Source organism: Natator depressus, chromosome 7, assembly GCF_965152275.1.
Source record: "Natator depressus isolate rNatDep1 chromosome 7, rNatDep2.hap1, whole genome shotgun sequence".
Taxonomy (NCBI): Eukaryota; Metazoa; Chordata; order Testudines; family Cheloniidae; genus Natator; species Natator depressus.
Window position 1 is genome coordinate 24,727,364 of NC_134240.1, and position 27,504 is coordinate 24,754,867.

The following is a 27,504-nucleotide window of genomic DNA, read 5'->3' on the forward strand; positions in this document are numbered from 1 at the left end:
TATACTGGCACATTGGAGAAAACTTTAAAATATTTAGGGTTAAATTTTCTACTATATGAATGTAACACCATTCAAGTCAGTGGAGATAAACTGATGGAAATTGGAGGAAAATCTGGCTTGTCCTAGTAGTTTTTCAATATTTTACAAATCTGCAAGTCAGTCGATATATGGGGCCTGGCAGTCCAAGAAATTAAGCAACTTAAAAACTATCCCTACCCCTAATATTGAATACAAAAATTTTTTTAAAAATAAATTTTAAAAGCTTAAGCTAGTACACACTAAACTAAACCATAGCAACTGCAGTAGTTGGATAGGGATAGGAACTGAAGCATTTGGGAGCCACATTCCTTCATAGCCTTGAATAGATTTCATCCATGCAGAGTTTGTGACTGCAGAGTTGCTGTTATCAGATGGTTCCAGGCTTGTGGCCAGAGGCCTGTGCATTCCCAAAGATGGAGATCTGTGTGAGACAATTTTGGAAGAACTGTTCTTACTAGTAAAGCAGTGTTCTGTTTTTATTATAACTTCTAATTGGCAAGAATTGGATCTGCCTTATTTTGGGGTATCTTCTGTTCTTCTAAATTCTGAATATTTAATTCTCGGATACAAGAAAACAGAATGCTCTTTTATAATGGCTTTATTTTTTTTAGCATTTAGTTACTTGGAAAGTGTGGGAGGCTGCTGCTGACACTTTCAGCTGCATCATGGCTTTTTTCTCCCCACTATGCTTAGGCAATTACTAGCTCTGTTTCAGTCTGCACTCCTGAGCCTCCACTCCTCATTGGTTTCCAATATGATATGATTTAGGGTTGCAGTCCTAACAGCTGCAGGTTGTGAGGTCAGGAACTACATAAACATTTTTCAGTTGGTTTTGGTTTCAACCAGTATTTAGAAAGAAGTCTGAGGTTTTGGGAGATACATTCTCACTGGTAACTACCATTTTAAACTGAAGTGTAAAACTATGTAGGATATTTCTTTCCTAACTTCTAAAATGCCACAGGTTCTGAGCTCTCTGTTTTCATTAGGATATTTTCTATTAAAGGAACTTTCAGCTTGCCTCTCGTAAAACAAACACAAACCAATCATACTCTTAATATTATATGACTAAACATTTTTAAAAATGTGTAGGATTCTTTAACATTAATATAGTTCTTGTAGCTGTGGTCTCTAGCTAGATTTTCAATATTGTCAGGGGGAGTTAAGTATCACTCTTTGAAGTAGAACCCTCTTATTTATTATTTTTCAAAAAGTTCAGCCTGAGGTAGACAGCCTGCATGAAAAAGTTCAGCCCAAAGAGTTAAAATTTGCAGTTATAAGCAACTGAAAACAGGGTCTTGTAATGGGAAATGTCAGGCAACCTTAATAATAGGCAGTACTGTGAGCACTGCCTAAAATGTCCCACACTTGGTATGCTAAGCGTAAATTAGTTGGACAGGAAAGCTAATTACTTCTTTTTTCTTTTCCCCCCTCCTAAGGTGCGGATTCCAACATGTCATGACAAGCCTGGAACAACCCACATAGTACAGTTCACACACCAGGTAGATATCAGATATTGCTATAGTACAGACCACTGAAAGAGAGCGTGTATCTTTTGGTTTTAAATTATTACTATCTTGGTGTATTCTAAATGTGTGAATTATAGCATTTTTGATGCTGATATACCCAACATATAAGTTTTCTTGCTTTTTTGGATGAATAAGTGAAAGCAGTTTGAGATGGCTTCTTTGTCTGTACAAATTTTAATGAGCATGATCTTAAAGCACTGTCCATTCTAAATTATTTATTTTTGATTTCTAAAAGGGGTACATGTAGAAACAATCTTAATAAAATAAATGATGAAAAATCAGTAGTACTATGCTATCACACAAAAAGAGGCAGTATCGATTATAGTTAGGCCCCAAGTTACTGAAGGCTGAACACATTGACTTGCATCTGGATAACAAATTGAAAGTTGATGCAGATATTGGAGCACAGTGTAATATGTTCCCTATGAGAAGCACAAAGGAATGCTTTAGTACGTCCCTTTCAGTATCTTTGCAGACCATCCTTTCACTGCAGTCTCCTGATTTCTTATGCTCTTGTATATTTTGCACCTTGAAGAAACCTATCTGAAGGAGTTCAACAAGTCTGTTTTCCTTAACGACTTCTGACACTGTGTTTCACATCTCATGCTCTGGGTTGCATAGCCACACAGGCCATTTAATTTTGTGGTGCTGGGGCCTAGCAAAAAGGCAGCTGTACTTGAGAGAACTTAGTACTTAAATGTGATATGGTGGCTTAAGAGATGTTTCCATGAAGCATTGTTTGCCTGAATAGTTTGAGAAATGTCTATACAAACCATTTCTGGATGGGTTGTGCAACAATTTTAGAGTGGGCCTGTGATGGAAAGGGAATTTTCTGTAGTATTTTTGTGAGTCCTATGTTTGCCTCAGTTTCCCCTGAAGGTGGGGAGGACTAAGTCTGCTCTCAGGGTGGGCTTAGAGAGAGAGAGGTGGAGGTATGTCACCTAGTTGTCTGGAGCCTGAATGGGTTATTGAAAAATGACTGGCCAAGGCCAACTCCGTATCAGTGGAAAATTTGAGAAGACACCTGACTCTCAGCAGGGAAGCTGGGCACAGACCCCAGCTCGAGAACAAAGAACTTGGAGGTGTAAGGTTGAGGGATAAAGGATTGGCTTCTGGAATGAGTCTGGGCTCTCACCTGGAAACTGGCAAAGGAGGTCAGACTTTGAGAGAAACACAGAACTGGAACAAGGGGTTCACTACAGTGTGGCTGGGACTCTGGGCTAACCAGAATGGACTATACTTTAACCTGCATTTCTCTATGCTAACCTAAGGACTTGCAATGCTGTGTGCCAGGTAATGAATAAATGGTTACCTTGTTTTTAAAAGGCTGACTGTCTCATTGAGAACGTGATGCTCTAAAGGGACACAGTACAAGCCTCCTGCAAGACTCTAGTGTGGCTGGATGTGCTGCAGTGAGCCATGAGTGAGAGATGGGGATGCTGGTGCTGAAGGCCCACGCTTGGAGGCCACAGGCCTGCCCCTGTGGAACTGTGTGGGCCCTTGGGGTCCGGCACATGAAGGAATCACTCCTAGGAGGCTGATAACCAGCTGGGGCATAGACCAGACCCTGTGACTCCGTGACAGTGCCGTGAACCAAGAAGTCAGGATACTTTCCCTATAAACTATTTTCATTTTAAGTGGCTTATAAAGGGAGTGGTGGTTTTGTCACAGTGGTAAAATCAGATTAGTAAGTACCAATTTGTAAAAGGTCACAGAGGAGTCATGGAATTTGTTGTGGATGGGCTAATGGTTAGGGCACTACCCTGGGATTTGAGAGACCTGGATTCAGTTTTCTGCTCTGCCAGAGACTTCCTGTGTGACCTTGGGCAAGTCAGTTAGCTTCTCTGTGCCTCAGTTCCTTATCTGTAAAAATTGGAACTAATAATACTTCCCTACTTTAGCGTATTTACCCTCATAACACTCCTGTAAAGATTGTGAAGCACTTTGCGATCTGCTGCTGATAAGCTCTATATAAAATATAGGTATTTATTAATTAATAAATTAGATAACCCTTTCTCAATTCTAGGTGCTTATGGCAATTGCAATAAACAAGTAGCCATATTCAGTGTTTTATCTAACAGTTTGTGAATTCAATTCCCAACAAAATAATCTGTAATTCTACTACTTTAAACCCCTCCATTAAAAACTCAGGAGCATCTTTTCTTTCTGTGACCCTTCTCTAATTGTGTCCTGATGGCAATCCAAGTGCAGGCTCCCTTAGACCAAGCAGCAAGTTCTAGGGTTGAAAACTCCTTCCAGAAAATATCCTGCCAGCGGCCCCCTTTTTGATCAAGGGGTTTATGATACAGAGGCCCACTGGTGGTTCACTACTCTGTGTCAGCATCTCCTGTCAGGCCTGACGTACTCATTACACCTGTGTCATGATAGATACCTAAAAGGTGGCATATAATATATTACTGGAAGACTAATAACTCACTGATCATTAATATTCTTGTGTGATGTATATAGGGGCATGTACAGAGTGTTATAAATATGTGCTAGAATTATGTTCTTAATGTGTTTGGCAAGCAGTGCATAAGCTCAGTCTGCCTTAGACAAAGAAATGTGTATTTGCTTGTATGACCAGCCTGGTTGTCAGGTAGATACAATGAAAGCACATTTATATATAATGTAAACAAAGCTATCAATCTAAAAAGTAGGGGAGAAGACAGCATGGCTCTACTCGCAAGCAGGAAAGCGAAGCTTGGTGTGGGCTTACTCTTCGAATAATATATTTAAAAGGTTTATTGTCAGAACATCAAATGGTAAGCAGCTGATCAACTGATTTTATAATATAGTAACACTGTATACAAAGTGTAGTGAGTAAGGTCTTTTCTATGAAAGCCTGTAACACACTGATGATTAAGATCATTCTGGAGTGTATGTATAACACTATGAGGAACTATGGATGCTAACTGATATTGTGCTTTAAAGTCTGTAACCAAACAAAGGGAGAGACAGGTTTTCTCCCAGACAGGAGGGAAGGCAGCTATCTACCTGTCTCCAGTGTAAATTAAGCAATATGGAAGCTCTATTTACATACAAATCAGTAGGGGGATGAGAAGAACAGGAAGGGGAAGAATAGCAAGAAGCCCTCCTGGCTCTTGAAACAGAGATAAACTTTGGGCTGATATAAGAGGGGCAAAAAAGTCATTTGAGTTACCCATCGCTTGGGGGATTCAAAGAGGGAGAGCCCTTGAAGTCACAGAGCACTGAGTCCTTCAACCAAAGGGTTGAAGTCACTGGGACTGAATATAGGTGAAAAACATACTTAGGCAAGGATTATCACTTGCTTAAGTTACACAGTCAACCTGTGGAATGCTTTGCCAGAGGATGTTGTGAAGGCCAAGACTATAACGGTTCAAAAAAGAACTAGGTAAGTTCATGGAGGATAGGTCCATCAATGGCTATTAGCCAGGATGGACAGGGATGGTGTCCCTAGCCTCTGTTTGCCAGAGGTTGGGCAGCAGGGGATGGATCACTTGATGATCACTTGTTCTGTACATTCCCTATGAAGCACCTGGCATTGGGCACTGTCGGAAGACGGGATACTGGGCTAGATGGACCTTTGGTTTGACCTAATGTGGCAGTTCTTAGGTACTCGTAAAAGCATACTTTTACTACTGTTTGTAACCATTGCTATCTTTACTCCTTATACTTGGTATGACTTAAACCTATGACTTCTTGTTTAATAAACTTGTTTTATTTTTGCTATAAAACAATTTAGTGTTGTGATTGAAATAAGAGTATTTGTCAAACCCTGGTTAAATTAATGAGATGCACTGTATTGTCTCTTTTAAAGGAGCAATTAATTTAATTACTTCTGTGGGTGTTCCAGGAGATGGCTGTTCACTAATTGTTACCTGCAAGGACAGGAAGAGTCCTGAAGATTTTGCTGGCAAGGCATACAAGCTGGTGTGTCAGGGAATTGTCACGCAGTTTAGCAGTAGCAAAACTCTCATTTGCTCAGGCTAAGAGGGGTAACACGGTAACTCACAATTCTGGGAGTCCCAGCAGACTGTCTCATTGGCAGAGGATTTTGGGAAAATTTGGAATTGGAAGAGTGGTGGGGTTACTTTTCAAAAAGAACAAGGCAGTGGAAGTCAGGGTGTGATCTGGATGCTTGTATGCTGGCTGTTGGCATCACGGGGGCGCTGAGAGCCACAGCAGTGTAGCATTTAAGGCACCCAGAGTTGCTGCGCAGGTGGTGGCACAACCCCTTACTGGTCTGGGTTGAACCCTAAAGCATCAGAGGGCTGTTAGTTCAAGCAGCTTAGTTGATACCATTACAGTTGAGACCCATAGAGAGAGGTTACCAAGTGAAAAACCATTTAAGGCTAAAAGACAAAACCATCGTCTTAAACTTCCCCTGGAAACTACTGAAAAGCAACTGCAGGCTCTGGAGCAAGGTTCCTTTAAATAGGTCGAATTTCTTCACATTGATTTCAGGATGCGGGTAGGTGGAGTGCAGCTTCCTCAGCATTTGGCTATTGGGGAGCTGACTCAAAAATTACCGTTTAGGGGACAAACCCCTAAAAGTTCCATATTTTGTCACAGAAGCCATGGATATGATAAACCCCCCGCTGGCTTATATTTTCTCCTAAATCTTGGGCTGAAATGTCTTAAACATTTGGTATCATCCCTGGGCTAAGACTGACAATTGCAACAAACTTAATGGATATCCTTACTTCATCCTTAGCACAGGTAAATAATGAATATGAATATGACCTAGTACATGTCCTGCTTTTCATTTTTGGCCCACTGTCTGTAAACATTTCAGGGCAACTTTTATTCAATACTTTAATGTGTTTTATACTGACCAAAAAGTTAATTTTCTGCCTTTCAGGAAGACACACAAATCTCCATTGCTTTACCTACTGTTCATGAAGTGGATCTTTTCAAGTAAGAATTTGGCCTTATTTTTCAGTAGTATTGAATACTCACAAATCACACTCAGGTCAATAGGAGTTTCATAAAACATGACTCTCTAGTTAACCAACTAATTTTAACAGCATCTTTGCAAATAGTTGTTAAGGCATTGTTTGCATTAAGATGACTAAAGGAAAGTACATCTAACACTGGTTGAAAGTAACCACAATAAGTAGCAAGGTCTATATAATTGAATATTTATTTATGGGGAAACTGTTCTAATAACTTGAAAAGCAGGTAAAATATTTACTATAGTTTTAAAATATCCTTTATCTAGTTCTGTCCTTTTAACTGGAATTTGTATTCATTTTGGTGATAAGTATATTGAAAGTGTCTATATGCTCTTTCTATATATCTGTTTGCAGGTGTTTCTGTCCAGTATTCTTTCACATTCAGATGCTTTGGGAACTAGTGTTATTAGGAGAACCAGTTATTGTTATGGCACCATCACCTTCCGAATCGTCAGAAACTGTTCTGGCACTTGTTAGGTAACTATGATAGAGCATCCTTATAGTTCAAGTTCTATTGATCTAAGAAGAATATTGAATACCATCTAATGAAGCTCTAGAAATTTGACATTTATTAGTGTAAATTTAAGTGAAATACTGTATCTTTATGTATATACTTAATTCAACCTTCTATATTTCTGTTCCACAGTTGTATTTCACCTTTGAAGTACTGCAGTGATTTTAGGCCCTACTTCACTATACATGACAGTGAATTCAAAGAATATACCACTCGTACACAGGCCCCGTAAGTAAGATTGATTACAGGTGTAAAAGTTGATGTTCAGGTCATTCTTGCACCACAACCATGGCTTAAAGTGGAAACCGAAAAAGAATAAATCTGATTTTTTGAGACTTTGATTCTGGACATTTTGGAAAGAAAACCCCTTCTTTTTGGTGTTGTGACACAGCAGGCTATAGTTAACTATTTTATACAAAATGGGGAATGAACTCGCTAGGCATTAGTACTTCTGAAAAGGATCTGGCAGTTATGTTGGATCACAAATTGAATATGAGTTAACAAGGTGATGCAGTTGTGAAAAAGGCAGATATACTTCTGGGTTTATTAACAGGAGTATCCGTTCCACTCAGCTCTGTAGTGGTGGGGCCTGAGCTGAAGTATTTTGTTCAGTTTTAGGCTCTGCTCTCTAAGAAAGAAAGATGTCCAGATTGGACAGAGTCCTGAGGAGACCAAGGAATATGATAAAGGGTTTAGAAAACATAACCTATGAAGAAGAGTTAAGAAAGTAAAACAAAACTGAGCATGCTTAGTCTTGAGAAAAGACAACTGAGGGGGGACCTGATCAGTCTTCAGATATGTTAAGGGCTGTTAAAGAGAGGATGGTGATCAATTGTTCTTCATGTCCATTGAAGGAAGGACAAGAGATAATGGGCTTAGTCTGCAGCAAGAGAGATTTAGATTAGATATTAGGAGAAACTTCCTAACTGTAAGGGTAATTAAGTTCTGGAACAGGCTTACAAGGGAGGTTGTGGAATCCTCATCATTGCAGGTTTTTAAGAACAGGCTGGACAAACGCCTGTCAGGGATGGTTTAGGTATACTTGATCCTGTCTCTCGAGGTCCTTTCCATCCCTTCGTTTATATGATTCTATTTTAATTTTGGTTAATCCTGCTATTTAAGAGAAAAAGAATCATAGAATATCAGGGTTGGAAGGGACCTCAGGAGGTCATCTAGTCCAACCCCCTGCTCAAAGCAGGACCAATTCCCAACTAAATCATCCCAGCCAGGGCTTTGTCAAGCCTGACCTTGAAAACCTCAAAGGAAGAAGATTCCATCACCTCCCTAGGTAACCCATTCCAGTGCTTCACCACTCTCCTAGTGAAAAAGTGTTTCCTAATATCCAACCTAAACCTCCCCCACTGCAACTTGAGACCATTGCTCCTTGTTCTGTCATCTGCTACTATTAAGAACAGTGTAGATCCATCCTCTTTGGAACCCCCTTTCAGGTAGTTGACTAAACAATCCCAGTTCCCTCATCCTCTCCTCATAAGTCATGTGCTCCAGCTCCCTAATTATTTTTGTTGCCCTCCGCTGGATTCCTTCCAATTTTTGCACATCCTTCTTGTAGTGTGGGGCCCAAAACTGGACACAGTACTCCAGATGAGGCCTCACCAATGTCGAATAGAGGGGAACGATCACGTCCCTCAATCTGCTGGCAATGCCCCTACTTATACATCCCAAAATGCCATTGGCCTTCTTGGCAACAAGAGCACACTGTTGACTCATATCCAGCTTCTCGTCCACTGTAACCCCTAATTTCTTTTCTGCAGAACTGCTGCCTAGCCCTTCAGTCCCTAGTCTGTAGCGGTGCATGGGATTCTTCCGTCCTCAGTGCAGGACTCTGCACTTGTCCTTGTTGAACCTCATCAGATTTCTTTTGGCCCCATCCTCTAATTTGTCTAGGTCCCTCTGTATCCTATTCCTACCCTCCAGCGTATCTACCTCTCCTCCCAGTTTAGTGTCCTCTGCAAACTTGCTGAGGGTGAAGTCCACGCCATCCTCCAGATCATTAATGAAGATATTGAACAAAACCAGCCCCAGGACCGACCCTTGGGGCACTCCGCTTGATACCGGCTGCCAACTAGACATGGAACCATTGATCACAACCCGTTGAGCCCGACAATCTAGCCAGCTTTCTATGCACCTTATAGTCCATTCATCCAGCCAATAATACTTTTACTTCCTGGCAAGGATACTGTGGGAGACCGTATCAAAAGCTTTGCTAAAGTTAAGGAATAACATGTCCACTGCTTTCCCCTCATCCACAGAGCCAGTTATCTCCTCATAGAAGGCAGTTAGGTTAGTCAGGCATGACTTGCGCTTGGTGAATCCATGCTGACTGTTCCGGATCACTTTCCTCTCCTCCAAGTGCTTCAGAATTGATTACTTGAGGACCTGCTCCATGATTTTTCCAGGGACTGAAGTGAGGCTGACTGACCTGTAGTTCCCCAGATCTTCCTTCTTCCCTTTTCTTAAAGATGGGCACTACATTAGCCTTTTTCTGGTTTTCCAGGACCTCCCCCGATTGCCATGAGTTTTCAAAGATAATGTCCAATGGCTCTGCAATCACATCCTCCAGCTCCTTTAGCAACCTCGGATGCAGTGCATCCAGTCCCATGGACTTGTGCTCGTCCAGCTTTTCTAAATAGCCCTGAACCACTTCTTTCTCCAAAGAGGGCTGGTCACCTCCTCCCCATGGTGTGCCGCCTAGTGCAGCAGCCTGGGAGCTGACCTTGTTCGTGAAGACAGAGGCAAAAAAAGCATTGACTACATTAGCTTTTTCCACATCCTCTGTCACTAGGTTGCTTCCCTCATTCAGTCAGGGGCCCACACTTTCCTTGACTTTCTTCTTGTTGCTAACATACCTGAAGAAACCCTTCTTGTTACTCTTAACATCTTTTGCTAGCTGCAACTCCAAGTGTGATTTGGTCTTCCTGATTTCACTCCTGCATGCCTGAGCAATATTTTTATACTCCTCCCTGGTCATTTGTCCAATCTTCCACTTCTTGTAAGCTTCTTTTGCGTGTGCGTGTGCGTGTGTGTGTGTGTGTGTGTTTAAGATTAGCAAGGATTTCACTGTTAAGCCAAGCTGGTTGTCTGCCATATTTACTATTCTTTCTACACATCGGGATGGTTTGTTCCTGCAACCTCAATAAGGGTTCGTTAAAATACAGCCAGCTCTGCTGGACTCCTTTCCCCCTCATGTTATTCTCCTAGGGGATCCTGCCTGTCAGTTCCCTGAGGGAGTCAAAGAAGAGCTGAAACCTGTGGTATAATGTTAGTCATCTCTTATTTAGGATCATACTTGAAGTCAGTGGGATGTGTGTGTACCTGATTGGTGAAAGAGTTGAATCCTGAATGAGAAAAGATGCCTGCCCTTCAGTAAGGGCTTGTCTGCATGGGGAAACTGACAAGAATAGGTAGAACAAATTATTCTGTAATAGTCATTCCAGAATAGTTCCTCATGGAGATGGTATATTCTGGAATAAAAGTCACTTTATTTCAAAATAATTACTGCATAAAATGACTAATTTTGGAATAGAGCATCCATACAAGGGGCTATCCTGGAATAGCTATTGCATAACAGCTTATTTCACAACAGCTATTCCATTAAATTTCCATGTGTAGACAAAATTTAAGAAAAAGTTTGTGCTCTTCTCAGTGAACCTGTGTGAATGTATCAATCATATTTGTGAATTTTTGTATTTGGGAAATATAATTTGAAATCTTGAATTTTCATAAATGCTCTTAGACCAAATTGTGGCACTTCAGATCCATATTCAAATGTTGGTAACCAGATCATATACTTATATTCAAAATATGTATTTTATTGAAATATTACAACTTAATCAGTGATTGATTGTTTGCATTAGATTTACTGATCATATTCTGAACAAGGTTCCTTTAAAGCATGAGCAACTCGTGACTGTTCTGCTGAAATTTTTTCTTTTTTTCAAAAAAAAAAAAAGAAAGAAAGAAAAAAGGAAAAAAAAAAAGAAGAAAAATCCTCAGAAAACACAGTAATGGAAAAGCATCCCAACTTGGACACTATATTTGTGGTCCATTTATTTTTAGCAAATAAATTGCAAACTGAATAACCAGTCACATGGAATCCAAAGTAGTGTTTATCTAAACTTTAGTGACCCATGTTTAAAAATAACAGCAAAAGAGAGAAATGCATCCTTCTGGTTTTTTTCATTAAAAAATTTAGAGACTGGAAGAGGCCTTTATTTCTGAGAGTCTCTTGTTCTAAAGATGGTGGATTCTCACAATACGGTTTCCATGCTGTATTTCAGCATCCAGGGTAAAAAGAGTGATAGGGTGTTTTTGTCTTACCATTTTTCTGTGAGAGTTCATTTGAAAAATTATGATTAAAAAGACAAAAATACCCTATCACAGAACAATCACTCCACATCTGACCTCTTAGTCCTCAAAGGAAACCTGCACAAACACCTTCAAAAGACAAGCCTGGGAGCTTAAATTCATAACTTGGCTAGACACTGAAAATAATCGACTTAATAGAGCCACTTCTTTTGTTTCACTACAATAATCTGTAACCCACTAATCCACCTTTGCCCTATGACTGCAGTAGTCAGTTGCCTACTTTCTCATGTGTTAATTCCTTATGCTTAACAGTCTGTTCCATGTTGTATTTAGTTGTGACACTCTAATTACCTTTACCAGACGTGAAGAAGAACTCTGTGTAGCTTGAAAACTTCTTTCACCGACAAAAGTCAGTCTGATAAAAGATATTACCTCACTCATCTTCTCTCTCTTATATACTGGGACCAACAGGGCTACAACAACAGTGCAAACAAAAAGGGAAAAAATTATTAACAGTGAAATACATTGAATTATGAAATGGTCTCCCAACACCTGGGACTTCTTCAGTCTAGTTTTAGAAGGTACAGTGTTTTCTAATAGCAAACAATCATACATCAGCAGAGAACTAGGCTAGATCTAATAAGTTTCTCCCCTCTTAAACTCCTGGTCATCTGGAGGAGCAATAAGTCATTTGACAAAGGACATGGACTGACACAAGTTTTAAAGTAATAATGGCTTGTCATAGTAAAACCTTGAAGTAGCCATTTCGCTTTTAGCTACACACAAGATCAAATTGCTGTTATATCTGTGTAAATCCAGATAAATTCCATAGATTTGCGTAGTTATTCCAGGGATGTACCAGTGCAAATGAGGAGAACTTAACCTAGAATTGGTACAACGTGAGACGTGGCAGGAGTGCTGTCTTATTACAGTGTAGACTTTAAATAAGGTTATGTCTACTTTTGGAATTATTAATATTTGAAATTATTAATATTGCTATGGGAAATCACCAAATACTAATTTAACCATACGTTCCTTTATTAAGTCCAAAGGCCAAATGATATTTATTCAATTGCTGTTAGCATGCCTAAAAAGGTAAATAATAAGCAGTTCACTACATCCCGACAGTAACAAAACATTTATAAAAAGAAGGCCTCTGACTGGTACAGTATTGGTAATTTGTTAGTCTCTAAGGTGCCACAAGTACTCCTTTTCTTTTTGCGAATACAGACTAACATGGCTGCTACTCTGAAAACATTTATAAGCATTTGATCAAGATACTTACAAACTGGCTAAACTCAGGGGTGCTTAACTCCATATTAGTGGGCTCTAACATGATCAGGCAGGTATTAGCAATGAGCCCTTTAAGAGTTTACTTTCTATACCCTTTAACAAACAAGTGATGTCATTGCCAATTACTGACTTCAGTTAACAACCAATTTGAGACAGTTCACTCTTATTTCCAGGCTTAATCCAGATAAGATTTACAATCTCCTTTCTTCCTAAGGCAACCATCCTCAAACTTTTGAGAGTTGCACCCCCCACTTACCCTTGTCCACACACCCCCTCCTCCTCCCACTCGGGCCAGGAGTGGGACCGCAGACAGGGGCCGAGGTTGGGGTGGGAGCAGAGCCACAGGTGGGGGCTGGGAGCCAGGCCCATAGCCAGGTGCACCTCCACTTTTAGCCTTGCCCCCAGTCTCGGCCCCGGTTCGGGAATGGAGCCACGACCATTGGCCAAGGCTGGGGGCTGGTGCAGGGCCGGGAGTGGAGTTGCAGCTGGGCCATGGTGGGGGCTGGTGCTGGGCCCCCAGCTGGGTGTGGAGCCACGCCAAGGCTGGGGACAGGGCCAGGTGAGGGGATGGGAGGAGCTGGAGATATGGCTGGGGTGGGACTGGAGCAGAGCTGGGGGCGGGGAGGGTTGGGTGGCAGTCCCTCATTGCCTCTCTACAGGGGCACTCCCCACACTTTGGGGACCTCTGTCCTAAAGCCTTTCCTCGACTCCTTCATGCTATTCAACAGTTTTCCCATTGCATCTGGGTTCACGTAGGTTTTAATGTTGGAGTGTGGGTTGGGGAAGGGCCATGTTGGCTCATTTTAAGACATCTGCAGTCACCTGTACCAGTCAGAGGCTGCCTTTTTAGAAATTTCCCCTTATTTCATTAATGATTTGAACCAGACATTCTCCCTACTTCATTCCTCTATCACTCGTTATTTTCAAGGCCTTCCTTCTACTTGCTAGTCTGGGCCTTTCTTTACAAATATATATAACATATATATTTCCTTAACCAAACTTAAGGTAACGTTAATTCTTTAATTTCATAATTATCGTACATCTACACTATAAGCTGGTGGGGGTGAGTCCCATGCTTGCATACACATACTTGAGCTAGCACAAGTACTTGTATGTTTGCAGGGAAATTGCATCACTAGTGTATACATAACTTATGATGTATCTGTTCTGCAGTCCTCTGAAAGCTGAGACTTTGGGAAATGCTGTTTAAAAAAATAAGTTTTTCATGTGGTTAATTATTTCTTTGTGTTGGTATTAATTTCTCACTCTTAAGAATAAGTTCAAGTTAGAATAATATTTGATATCTAAATTTCAGTAGCAGAAACTGTTGCTCTCTTGATTGAAGAATTTCTTCTTTTTCTAGGCCCTCTGTCATTTTAGGAGTGACAAACCCTTTTTTTGCAAAAACACTCCAGCACTGGCCACACATTGTCCGAATAGGAGAGATTAAACTTCCAGGTAAAACATAAGCTCTACAACAGAACTCTGCTTCAAAGTGTAAAAAATATTGACTTTTTATTTTTTCCTTTAGTGAAGTCTTGAACTCTAATAAACAATCTAAATGCTTTGTGAGCCAGTTTCCAGGATTGAGTTTATTATGCAAAACAGTGTTAACCATGTTTCTCATGAAATTTAGGATGTTAAATGAACTCAAACTCTCGAAAATATTGGAGGGGTGGTACTTAATGTAAAGTCCATCTAGCATTCTATTTTTCTGTCTTCAAGGTAGGAGGTCATGATACTTATTAGCATCTGTGTTTTTATCTTTAAAAACTCATTCTGTTTTCATACCTCTGCCAAGAAATTAAACTTTTGCTAATGTGTCACTCATGAAATTTCTGATGTTGATTTCTTTTAGAATCAGTAGAGCGCAGTAAGAGCTTGTCTATTTCAAACAGGAGTACCTTGACGCATACTGCAAAACCAGTAAAGCACTGTAGCAGTGTCCACACAGAGCATAACTGCTGAGCAGGCTAGTGTGCTGTAGTCACACCCGGGTTTACTGCATGCTAATGTTCTGTGTGGACAACCCCGAAGAATAACAGTCATTTAAAAAGTGCACAGAATACTACCTGCATAAAACTAGCTAATGGTGCCACTGTTTTAGGAAAAGATGCATTTGCTGATGTGATTTTTTTTTTTTAAACTACTTAGATTTTTGTAATATGCTCTTTAAGTCATTATAGTACTTAAAATTGTATGACTCTTTTTATACAAATGGAAATTTCTGTCCAGTTACCTTTTGGATAGCAAAGAAATTTTCAGCCAACCAGTAATAAGATCATAAAGTGCTCTGTGTGTGTGATTGTGATATTAAGTATCTGAACTCTTTTCTCCTTTGCTCTGATACGTTACTTTGTTCTGGGCCAAGAATGGAGGAATAACTTCAGGCAGAGTATTTCAGCGAAATCCATTTTTCATGGAAAAGTATTTCGTAGTATTCCACCTTCTGGAGTATAACTGTCATTATTGGCCTAGGAACTGTCTTCCCCGGAACTAGGGAAGTTTTTTGAAATGAGAGAGGAAAGATTAAAGTATCCTATGGCCATGAATAGACACCCCATAGTGAAAGTAGCAAAAAGATTTGTTTAAAGTCAAATTTTCAGACCTCTTCAAAATCCATGTGCACAGTCAGATTAGCTTGAAAACTAGTATATCATTTCAGGGACCAGATATACAATTTGTGGTGCAGCTGTGTAATCATTTCATCAAGCAGTTCCTGAGAAACAGCTGCCCCTGACCTTTTTTTTAAAACTTCAACTTTCCCCTGTCTTTGCCCAGAAAAAGAGTTAAAGTCTGTGAAGAGTGTCCATATATAACTTACAGTACTGCACTAGCTGGCCCATTTAGAAATCTAGTGTCAAGCTCCGAAACCTAATAGCAACATTGTCAGACTTTATTTTTTGGTTCTACAGAGCAGCACTAGGCTGCTACATGCTATGCGTGGAGCACCAACACGGTGTGGAGGAGAAGGGGAGAGACCATCTTCCACAAAATAGTAGTGGTCGCCTAGGGAGGATGGACTGGCCTTGGATCTCTCCCTAATAATATTTCTGTACAGTTGACAACCCTAAATACTATATCGACCAAATTGTGAAGCACTATTACTGAAGGTATGCACCCTATAGGAATCAAAGGGAGATGGGATGAAATTTAGGAGATGAATGGAGAACGCAATCCTCTTGCTATAGGGGTAATAATTTTTTTAACCATATGTATCATTCTGAATCAAATGGCTACCGTTTCTAATTTTCTCCAATATAGAGGATGTTTAATATTTTTTATTTTAATGCACTTTTGTTCAATGGAAAGTCTGCAAGACTTAGTTTATCTATTACATTTTCATGTATATATTTTAGTTGGGATGCTTACCTACCTGATATCTTATGTGTCATCAGGCAACGTACTGAATAAAAATAAGGATTTGTAAATACATGTGTCATTTTGTATTATACAATGTATTAATTGTGGTGCATGCACCCAAAGAAAAGATTTTTAAGGTGGTGATGTTTTTAAATATTTTGGCAGGTGAAGTTCCAAAACAAGTAAAAGTGAAAAAGCTGAAGAACCTAAAGACTTTGGATTCTAAACCTGGTAATAAGCTTGATCATCATAAAAACATAATCCTTACAATTTTCTTTACTAAAAATGCATACCCTAGTTGTTTTTTGGCTGTATTCTTTTTTTCTTCCAGGTGTTTATACATCTTACAAGCCATACTTGAACAGAGATGAAGAAATTATAAAACAGTTACAAAAGGTAAACTTGCAGATCTGTTTATTGAACTGTTTTGTATGCTGGTAGATATTTTTCTTCGTATATGGGTTGTCAAGTATGTAGACAGAATTCACAGAGACTAAAACAAGAAACTCTGAAAATATGAACTTTGACACTTATGTCTTTTCCCTGCCTGAGCTGATTCAAACATTGTCTTCTGGGAGTGTTTGTCTTCCTGTCAGCAGTTGTAGTCATGTGCTTTTAAAAAAATAAAAATAAAAATTGAATGGTGGAATTTAAAAAAATTAGGGTAAGAATCCAGAGAGTTTAGATGATTAATCAATGTCTGTCCATGCTTTTCCAAACCTGTTTTTGGCCGAGAAATCTCTTGTGTGAGTTTTCTCAACTCAAAAATTTCCTAGCTTTGCCTGGTTTAAGGTTATTCTCGGAATATTTTTTTCTCCTTATGTTTTGGTTTCTTTTCCTAGATGAACTTGAAATATAGAGACCATTTAAAAAACATAAAAAGAAACAGAAATCACTGTGATCTATATTAAGATTATTAAAATTCCACACTATTAATAGTGTTAGTGATTTCTCTACAGCAATGCATTAAGTCTTTTAAATAGGTGTATATCAGTGGAGTGTGAACCTGGTCTTTGGTGTGTCTCCTAATTTTTGAGTAATTAAGAAATCTTTTTGTCATATGTTGGAATAATAGATTATTACTGTGGTTGCTTCTTACAGGGTGTACAACAGAAACGTCCCGCAGAAGCCCAAAGTGTAATTCTTAGACGTTATTTCTTGGAACTGACACAAAGCTTCATCATTCCATTAGTAAGATGACATATGTAATATTTGTTGGCCAACACCTATGATAAAAATATGTCTTCATTATAAAAGCTATTGTCATAATTTCTTTCAAATAACTAGAGTTTCAGGACTACTTTTGTGACTTTATTTTTTAAACATATAGTTGGTCCTGCAGTTTTAAATTTTCTCAGGTGCACTAGGAAGATGATGACGGTTTAGTAGTCTAAGCATCAGATTTGAAGCATTTTAAACTCCCTGAAACCAAAGGTTCAGATCCCAGCAGGGAACATTTATCTGTATATCTGTAAAGGCAGATACTGTGAGGTAGTCTTTCAGATGAGACCTCAGCAGTAGAGATCCTGTCTGTTCTGAATGGACACTAATGATTCCATAGCTCTTTTTACTTTGAGTACTTCCTCTAATTCTTCACATATTCTTTGAATAAATTTTCTCTCCCCACACTGTTGAACATGCTGTCAACTGCTTAGTTGTCTCCTTTAATCCCAGAGTTGGCTGGATTTCAGTGGTGTTGAATGTACATAGTTTATAGATCACTTTGTGATGAGAAGAGGTATATAAATGTATATTATTATAGTTTGTTATGATAGCTGAGAAGACTGTTCTAGGCAGCCTGTTTCAACCAAATGGCATATTACTGCAAATTGATTAAAAATACAGTGGCTCCAAGATCAGGATTTTTTTTCTTAAACTATTTTTCTTCCATCTCAGGAACGTTATGTGGCAAGCCTGATGCCTCTGCAAAAAAGCATATCTCCATGGAAGGTAAGGAAATAATCCTCAAATGAGCTGAAGATGTTTGTGACTAAAGAAAACTCATACCGTAAGCTACCAAAAACTTGGTTTCTTTTGTAGAATCCACCACAGTTGAGACAATTCAGCCAAGAAGAATTTATGAAAACACTTGAGAAAGCAGGACCACAGCTCACCTCTGGGTTAAAGGGAGACTGGATTGGACTTTACAGGTCACTTTTTAAAATAAGACACCAATTTGTATGTAAATACAGTGATGCATAACACGTTACATGCCCTTTTTATTTGGGGGGCAAATCTAATTGTTGTTATAACTGAATATTATGCAGATTTATTTTCATAGTTCTTCGTGTCTAATCAAACAAATTCATAATGTTTAGCAAACTTTAAATATCCATTCAGATATGCCCCTCTGGGTAACCTGTTGTCAGGGTTCCCTCCCCACTCTGAACTCTGGGGTACAGATGTGGGGACCTGCATGAAAGACCCCCTAAGCTTATTTCTACTAGCTTAGGTTAAAAACTTCCCCAAGGCACAAATCCTTCCCTATCCTTGGATGAGTATGCTGCCACCACCAAGTGAGTTAGACAAGGATTCAGGAAAAGGACCACTTGGAGTTCCTATTTCCCCAAAATATTCCCCCAAGCCCCTTCACCCCCTTTCCTGAGGAGGCTTGAGAATCTACCAACCAGATAGGTAAACAAGGTGAGCACAGACCAGACCCTTGGGTTTTTAGGACACTAAAAACCCATCAGATTCTTAAACAGAACTTTCTTTTCCTTTTTTTCTTTATAATAAACACCTCTGTAAAATCAGGATGGAAGGTAATTCTACAGGGTAATAAGATTTAAAACATAGAGGATTCCCCTCTAGGCAAAACTTCAAAGTAACAAAAAACAGGGATAAACCTCCCTCTTAGCACAGGGAAAATTCACAAGCTAAAACAAAAGATAATCTAACACATTTCCTTCCTATTACTTACAATTTGTAATCTTAAATGCTTAGTTCAGGTATGGCTTTAGGAAATGTATTTTCCCTGTCCTGGTTCCTCATTGACCCAGAGAGAACACAAAGAAACACAAAACAAAAACCTTCCCCCCACAGATTTGAAAGTATCTTCTCCTCTTTGGTCAGGTGCCAACCAAGTTATCTGAGCTTCTTAACCCTTTACAGGTAAAGGAGGGATTTTATGCTACCCTTAGTTGTATGTTTATGACACCTGTTCATGGTTTTTATGTGACAGTGCAAAGTGTTATAGAGCACTATATTCTAGTATTTAAAAAATTACTAGATAAATGGGAAGAAAAGCTTTTCAGTAGGGAGCTCTAAATAGCTGAATGTGGGATCTCATAGTTTCATGCTGGTCAGTCTTCTATTCTGGATGTATTTTATACACAGAACATCTCTTCCATCAATTTGGCTGCAATTGTAGTACCTTCTCAAATGGGAGGTTAAGATGCACAGTTTTCATGATGGAATGGCCAGCAAGAGGTGCTGGGTAAAGCGCCTCTTTCACTCCATCTTTTTTACATCATAAGTGCTTTGATACTACAGGGGGATCCCGTGGATAAGCGTACTTGGATTTTCAGAAAGCCTTTGACAAGGTCCCTCACCAAAGGCTCTTAAGCAAAGTAAGCTGTCATGGGGTAAGAAGGAAGGTCCTCTCATGGATTGGTAACTGGTTAAAAGATAGGAAACAAAGGATAGGAATAAATGGTTAGTTTTCAGAATGGAGAGAGGTAAATAGTGGTGTCCCCCAGGGGTTTGATCTGGGACCAGTTCTCTTCAACATATTCATAAATGATCTGGAAAAAGCGGTAAACAGTGAGGTGGCAAAATTCGTAAATGATACAAAACTACTCAAGACAGTAAAGTCCCAAGCAGACTGTGAAGAGCTATAAAAGGATCTCGCAAAACTTGGTGACTGGGCAACAAAATGGCAGATGAAATTCAGTGCTGCTAAATGCAAAGTAATGCACATTGGAAAACGTAATCCCAACTATGCATATACAATGATGAGGTCTAAATTAGCTGTTAACACTCAAGAAAGAGATCTTGGAGTCATTGTGTATAGTTCTCTGAAAACATCCACTCAGTGTGCAGCAGCAGTCAAAAAAGTGAACAGAATGTTAGGAATCATTAAGAAAGGGATAGATAATAAGACAGAAAATATCCTATTGCCTCTATATAAATCCATGGTATGCCCACATCTTGAATGCTGTGTGCAGATGTGGTCGCCCAATCTCAGAAAAAGATATAGTGGAATTTTGAAAAGATTCACAAAAGGGCAACAAAAATGATTAGGGGTATGGAACGGCTGCCATATGAGGAGAGATTAATACTGGGATTTTTCAGCTTGGAAAAGAGATGACTAAGGGGGATATGATAGAGGATGAATACATAAAAATGGAAAATGTTTACAACCCATTCATAAGCCAACCCCCAAGATGGATACATAAAAATGGAAAATTTTTATGATCCATTCATAAGCCGACCCTATAATTCAGGGGTCAGCAAACTTTGGCTCCTGGGCCATCAGGATAAGCTGCTGGCGGGCCGAGATGCTTTGTTTACCTTGAGCGTCCGCAGGCATGGAGGTAAACCTAAGTAAACAAAGTGTTCCGGTGCGCCAGCTGCTTACCCTGAAGGGCCGGGACAGCAACTGGTAGGGAAATTTTTTGCGGGGGAGAAGCTGGGGGTCAGGGGAGCAACCCCTGTGACCACCCCCACCCCCATGATCCCACTCGTAGCCCAGGACCCCCACACTCTCCCCTTCCCATCTCTTCCCACCTTATCTGGGGAGGGCCAGGGGAAAATGTCTCTGGCCTGGCCGGAGCTGCTCCAGCTGGCTGGGACGCGTGCTGCAGCCTGCTCCAATGGGCCAGACGGGGTGGCGCGGCCACAGCATGTTCCAGCAGGCTGGGCCGGGCGGCACGGCCACAGTGTGCTCTGGCAGGGCTGGCAGCGCTGCCACAGCCTGCTCTGGTGGGCAGAGCTGAGCGGCACAGCTGCAGCCTGCCAGCCCCGGAGCTGCAGCTGCTTTGGAGGCTGGGGTGAGAGCAGCGTGGCCAGAAGCAGAGAGAGACTGGCCCCCCCTCTTCTCTTCTGGCTCTGCTGGCCGTGCTGCCTCTCCTTGCCTCACTGTTGCAGGCTGTGTCTCACCTCTCCCTCTGTATACCCGTTCATAAACCGACCCCCTTCTCTGATGCTTCCATTTTTTACTACAAAAATTTGGCTTATGAACGAGTATATATGGTAGATAAATTCATGGAGGATAAGTCCATCAGTGGCTATTAGCCAAGATGGTCAGGGATGGTGTCCCTAGCCTCTGTTTGCCAGAAGCTGGGAATGGGTGACGGGATGGATCACTTGATGATTACCTGTTCTGTTCGTTCCCTCTGGGGCACCTGGCATTGGCCAGTGTCAGAAGACCGGATACTGGGCTAGATGGACCTTTGGGCTGACCCACTATGGCCGTTCTTATATACAATGATAGGCTCTTTTAAAAAATGCTCCTGTCTTTCAAAATGCAATTGGTAAGATCATCTTCCTGGGTTATGTTCCTGACCACATCATAGTTTTCTTTGAGTTCTTCCTCTAGTGCCCCGTTCACTTCCACATTACTTTTTGTCTTGACCCTGTAAGGATCCCACAACTTAGCCTCACCCTCTCTATCTGACCTAGTATCATACTGTACCATTGAGCCCTGCCTTCGCACTGCCAAAATTCTTAGCTTTTACTGCCCATCTGACAACTTTTTCCTTAAGCATCTTTGCCACACCACCCCTTATACATTTTTTTTAAAATCCCTACTATAATCATTACAGCTAGTACCTTTATCTTCTTTCACATGCCCCCTTAACACTCACCTCTGCTGTGATGCCTCCAAAACCCTGCTTGCTGATCATGGATAGGCAGATGAGTCGTGGCCGGTGCCCCTCCCTTTGTCTTTCCTACTCCCGTACATTTAGACGTGGACAGTCCTCACTGTACCTTTTACCCTAATTTTTTAAAAAAAGGAACTAACCAAGCTGTGTTAACCCTTCTCCATGTTTATTTTCCTTGTATGTTATATCTCCATTTTTCTATCTTTTGGATGGGAGGTCCTCCAGGACAGGTTTTCTCTCTAACGTATGTTTGCACAGCACCCGGCATAATCAGGCTCTGGTCCTGATGGTGGCCTTTGGGTGATGTGATATAATATAAATCATTAAGAATAATCTGTATAAACAGGAATAGATGGCTATACAGTACTCCTATACCTATCCATGTGTGAAGTAAGAATCCCATGGTCAAAGAAGCTGTGTTATATTAACCCCTAAACTCATGAAGAACTAGCAAGAGCAATAATCCTAATTAAACCCTTTAGTTCTCAATCACCTTTCCTTTCATTAGAATGGAAACTGTTAGCTAAAGCACAATGGCAGGGGACATCAAATTGTTTTCGATAATCAACATTTCAAATAAAACGACAAGTCCTTTAAATACAAGCATCTTTGTGCCTGAAGACTTCATAAGGACTTCAGAGCATAAGGCTTCTTGGTGTTTTTTTTTGAAGGGACACAGAAACCTGTAGTGACGCTTTTTAATCAGTGTTCCACTACATAACTTTCCTTCGCAAGCAGAATCAATAATTTTTCTGAAAGATGAAAACCTCCTAATTGATATTTATATCCTCCTCCTCCTCCCCACAACAAAACTACTGTACAATCTTGTGAAGTTGTGTAAGAGACTTGATGGTGGGGGAAAATGAAAGAATTGAATTGAGAATGCAGTTTAAAATATAAATTTGTTTGCACTCTTTTATTAAAGACACTTCTTGAAATCTCCAAACTTCAGTGGCTGGTTCAGGACCCGGCGGAAGGAAATGACACAGAAGTTGGAGGCCCTCCATTTAGAAGCGCTCTGTAATGAGGTAAGAAAAGTAAGATTTTTTGCTTTTAGTGATTTATAAAATATTTTTTTACATCAAAACTTTGCTCCATGTTTCAGAAGTGTTCTGTCCTCGCCACTTGTCAACTGTAATCTTTAAAAAGATTGAGACACTTGTCAGAACCTTTTATTTCAACTAAAAACAAAAACAAAAAAAAAGCTAAATTCCAGTTTGAAATACTTGAAAAAAATAAAAAATCTCTGCAGCATTTGGAACCTAAAGAGTGTGCTAATGCTGGAGAGCTGGAAAATGAAATTGACCAGCCTGTGTTTCTCTAAGATGACAAATGCATAAATAGTGAGAAGTAGTATATTGCAGTAATGTTCGAAATATACTAGAAGTTTTTCAAAAGTAAATTAATGGTATTGTTGAAAGTACTGTGTGTTTATGTATGTAAATATTTCAGAATTATGAATTTTTATCTGAAAGGACTTGCTTCTCTGGAGTCAGAAACATACTGAAGTAGAAACAGTGGATCTTGTCTTAAAGCTAAAGAATAAACTGGTATGTAACTATAGTAAGTACAGATGAAATTTGTCACTTCATATTATAGCGTGAGTGTGTTTGTGTGTTTTACATCTACTTCAAATTGAACTGTGTGTTCCTCACAAGATTTTGATAGCTCAGAAAATTGATGGTGATCATCCAGGTCACTGATTCAAATGTGGATGGCCCAGTTCAGCAGTAACCAAAAGGCTGGTGGGTGAACAGAACTCAGATGGTTTAATTGATTGTTTCAGTCCTCTGCCTAGCTGACGGCTCAAAACTCACTTTAACAGGACCCACGGCTTCCTGAGTGTCCCACTCATGGCCAGAGGTTGCTCTCCAGTGCCTTGCCTCTGTTTCCCTCTCTTCAGGGACCCTGAAATAACTGCACACAGGCTTTTCTCTGGGTTTACACCACCCCTGCCTAGTGCTGGTTTAATAACAGAAACATTTCAAAACAATCCTCAGGGTCCCAAAATAAAGTCCATCAGGACAACCCAAAAGTTAATACTTAGCTCTGGCATCTTCTGTCACAGCCAGAGCTCCTCTTCTTCCCAATATGTTGTCCCATCTCTTCCAAGCTGGAGCTCAGCCTTTTCTGATCTCTAAGCCCATACCCAATTAGGGGTTTCCCATTGGAGCCTCCGACTCACTGGTCTCTAGCCTCCAAACTCTCCTGATGTCAGCATCTTTCCAGCAGGAGCCTTTCTCACGCCCTGCAGTGGCCTGGGCTTCCTGCTGCTCTTTGTAGGAAAATCACCTGATCTCATTTGTGGCTCATTCAGTAATCAGGGTTGGCTAGCCTCAGACCCTCAATACCTTGAGGGACAAAGCACCCAGTTACACATACTGATGTTGGCAATCTAAGTAGAGATGCCAAAAATTAAGGGCTCAGTCCTGCTCCCATTGAAGCCAAAGGGTGTTTTGCCATTGACTCCAATAGGAGCAAGACTGAGTCCTAAATGAACCCGGAAACCAAACTTCCCTTGATTCCTGGAAGTCTGTCCAAATCAAGGTTGAAATAAGCTGGTGGTATGAGGGGAAGTTTGCATTCCCACTGTCCACGTACCTGTTCATTAGATGGAGGACTTCAGATCCATTAGTCTGATTTCTTTTATGAACATTAAATTCACTTGCAGGTTTTTTATTGAAAAATGTGTTTAATTGTGCCTCCTGTAGTTCCAGGCTGACAGAGAACATCTACCCATGAAACCTGACACTATGGAAAAGCTACAGATGCACATTGATGCAATTATACTAGCACTTCCAGATGATTTACAGGATATTCTGCTCAAAACTGGTACAACATGATTTCTATTAGGATTTTTATGTCACAAACACACAACATATTTCAAAGCTTCACAGAAGAGACTGGCAGAGATCAATGGAATGGAGCTGTGAATGGTATATTAACACCTGTAATTGACAGTAGTAATAGTGGAAAAACAATTTTTAGCTTTTCTTTTAAAGTAGAAACCTACAGGGTTCCACTTAAATCCTGATGGCACTAAAGAATTTGTGTTCATTATGTTTAAAACCAAGTGCTCTTATGAAAAACCTGTGGGCATGTGAAATTATGAAACATGCAGGACCACAATGCAATGCTGGCATTGCAGAATGTTTTTTTAAATTGGTGCTGCTGTGCACATTCCTGTTAACTCAGGGGGAAGCAACGTTCACCTTGGCTTTGTAAAGAGACTGTCCCATTTAAGGTAATATCTAATTGCTTTTAATGCCTTCTTTCTTTAGATATTTTTCGTCTGATGTTACAATAGCCTGGCAGTTAGTTTTTGACTTGGATGAAGTACATAATAGTTGAGGAATTTTGTTGGTAAATCATTGTTTACAATTTTATGATTTATAGAACTGCTATTAGCAGAGACAAGTGAAAGCATTAAATTGGCCATTAATCTTGTTTTATTTTTTTACTCTTTTTTTCAATTATTATATTACATCTGTCTCTGCACAGAAAAGAAGGCATCTGTTAAATGTATCCTAAAAAAGAGGAAACTGGTATATTTTCCTTTAACTTTGTCCATTTAAGTGAGATAATGGGTGATTGTCTTCACAGGCCTTAATTAATGCTAACCTCAGATTAGCTGTATTTTTATCATTGAACAATTAAAATGATTTTAAAGCTGAACTCCTGAAATTCAGGATTTAAGTTTCCATTAATCAGTCTTAACTATATAGTCTTCATCACAAAATATACAGTGTTGCTTACTAAATATACCAAGTTTAATGTTACTGTTGCTCATCCTGTAATAGATGTCAGTAGTGCTAGCTGGCACAGAATCCACTGTAGTTGAGGATCTTTGTAGTAGTAATCTTATGGTGTGCTTCTCTCTCCTGCCAGGAAATGATTGTTAGATTGTTTTTTAGGAGGAGGAAATGGGGCAGGAGAGAGGAGACTATATTACTTTCAGCTGAAGGAATCTTATGGATTGTTGAGACTATATCCAGAAGGGGTTGCAGCACAGTGAAGCTACTTAAAATACATGCATACAGTAAATATGCATAAATAACCATTTTTCATTCTATATTAAGCAACAAGAATATGTTGCCACTAGATCACTTTAAACCAAGAAAACTAAGACTGGTATAAAAAGTGCACATTTGCTCTGCATGCAAAGAGTGAATTTGAGGATCTATTCCAAGCAGGATAAGATGAAGCCATGATGTACAAATAAATACAGTACGTACTGTATACTCTTAAATGACAAGTGGTTCACAATTATCAAAACATTCTGCTTTACGTACTTTGGGTCGAATAAGAAGTCTTGTGACATTGCAATCCTGCTATGGAAAAAATGCCTTTGTATGATAAATATTTCATACTATCTTTCTAAAAATGTCTTTAGGTATAAACGGTCACATTGTTATTTTTAAGAAAATATGTATTTTAATACTCTTACGGTTTATATAAAATTATTCATGATCAGAAGGTAGTTTAACAAATTGTATCAAGACTGTCATTTAAATTATACCACTATGGCATTAATTAATCTCTAACTTGCAATTTGTTTTGCACAACTGATGACTAGCATTTCTAACCCTGAAACTGAAAAGTGGCCATTACTCTGGTAAATTATCTTTTAAATATGACAGGTTTCAGAGTAGCAGCCGTGTTAGTCTGTATTCGCAAAAAGAAAAGGAGTACTTGTGGCACCGTAGCGACTAACCAATTTATTTGAGCATAAGCTTTCGTGAGCTACAGCTCACTTCATCGGATGCAGCATCCGATGAAGTGAGCTGCAGCTCACGAAAGCTTATGCTTAAATAAATTTGTTAGTCTCTACTGTGCCACAAGTACTCCTTTTCTTTTTATCTTTAAATATTTAACTGAAGCACTGTATGATATCTTAGAACCGTGTAAACTGGCACCAATTATGTCAGCCTATTACCACTTGACTGAAAATATGTATTTTTGTAAAAGGAAATAAATGTCAATCTTTTGGAATGTTTATTTAGGTTTCTTGTTCAGCAAATCACATGTCCAAATTATCTCCTGCATTGAGGAATTGTTGAAGCTGTTCAGCAGCCTACAGAGACTGTTCCTTATTTGCTCCTCTGCCGGAACCCTCATCATTTGTCTCACTGCAACAGCAGGGAAGACAGGCCCTTACACACACACACACACACACACACACACACACACACACACACACACACACACACACACACACACACACACACACACACACACACACACACACACACACACACACACACACACACACACACACACACACACACACACACACACAGGAGAATGTGATGATGTGTGATTGGGGGAAGAGTCCAGAGGGATGGGGAGTAGATGAGAAAGGAAGGGGAAAAGTCTGGACAAGGGAAGCAGAGAGAGGAAGGAAGGTGATGCAGTATAAGCAAATAAGTGGTGAAATAATGGGGGTGGAGGGGTAAGACGTTTTGGAGGGACAGACAAGGGAAGAAGTCCTAAGGAGCAGAAAAGGAGGGTAATGACCTCAGAGTAGGAAGGTGAGATGATGCCAGATGCTTCTGCCTACTTTTTGCCCTCTGAAAATGCCTGGGGGAATTGAGGAGACAATCTGCTTGGGCCTTCTGCAAGCTAACAAATAGAGGCATCAGTGACAGATAGGGAGGTGCCCTGTGACAATTTATAAA

The 27,504-nt window shown here is 39.9% G+C and overlaps 1 protein-coding gene across 3 annotated transcripts in view; it reads left to right on the top strand.

Moving 5' to 3' along the window:
* The window catches only part of DENND6A (DENN domain containing 6A), a 43,811-nt gene extending 17,276 nt beyond the window's left edge, over positions 1-26,535 (top strand). The window contains exons 8-20 of one of the 3 annotated variants that reach the window (XM_074957719.1): positions 1,476-1,538; positions 6,412-6,467; positions 6,860-6,982; positions 7,152-7,247; positions 14,002-14,096; positions 16,167-16,232; positions 16,333-16,397; positions 17,103-17,192; positions 17,898-17,951; positions 18,042-18,151; positions 22,752-22,854; positions 23,302-23,376; positions 24,538-26,535. In XM_074957719.1, coding sequence (XP_074813820.1) covers positions 1,476-1,538; positions 6,412-6,467; positions 6,860-6,982; positions 7,152-7,247; positions 14,002-14,096; positions 16,167-16,232; positions 16,333-16,397; positions 17,103-17,192; positions 17,898-17,951; positions 18,042-18,151; positions 22,752-22,854; positions 23,302-23,376; positions 24,538-24,669 — 1,128 coding nt within the window. In that variant the 3' untranslated portion in view covers positions 24,670-26,535. Of the gene's footprint in view, positions 1-1,475; positions 1,539-6,411; positions 6,468-6,859; positions 6,983-7,151; positions 7,248-14,001; positions 14,097-16,166; positions 16,233-16,332; positions 16,398-17,102; positions 17,193-17,897; positions 17,952-18,041; positions 18,152-22,751; positions 22,855-23,278; positions 23,390-24,537 lie in introns of all 3 variants that reach the window. The other 2 variants (XM_074957720.1, XM_074957721.1) reach the window with 2 other exon arrangements.
* The last annotated feature ends 969 nt before the right edge of the window (positions 26,536-27,504 follow it).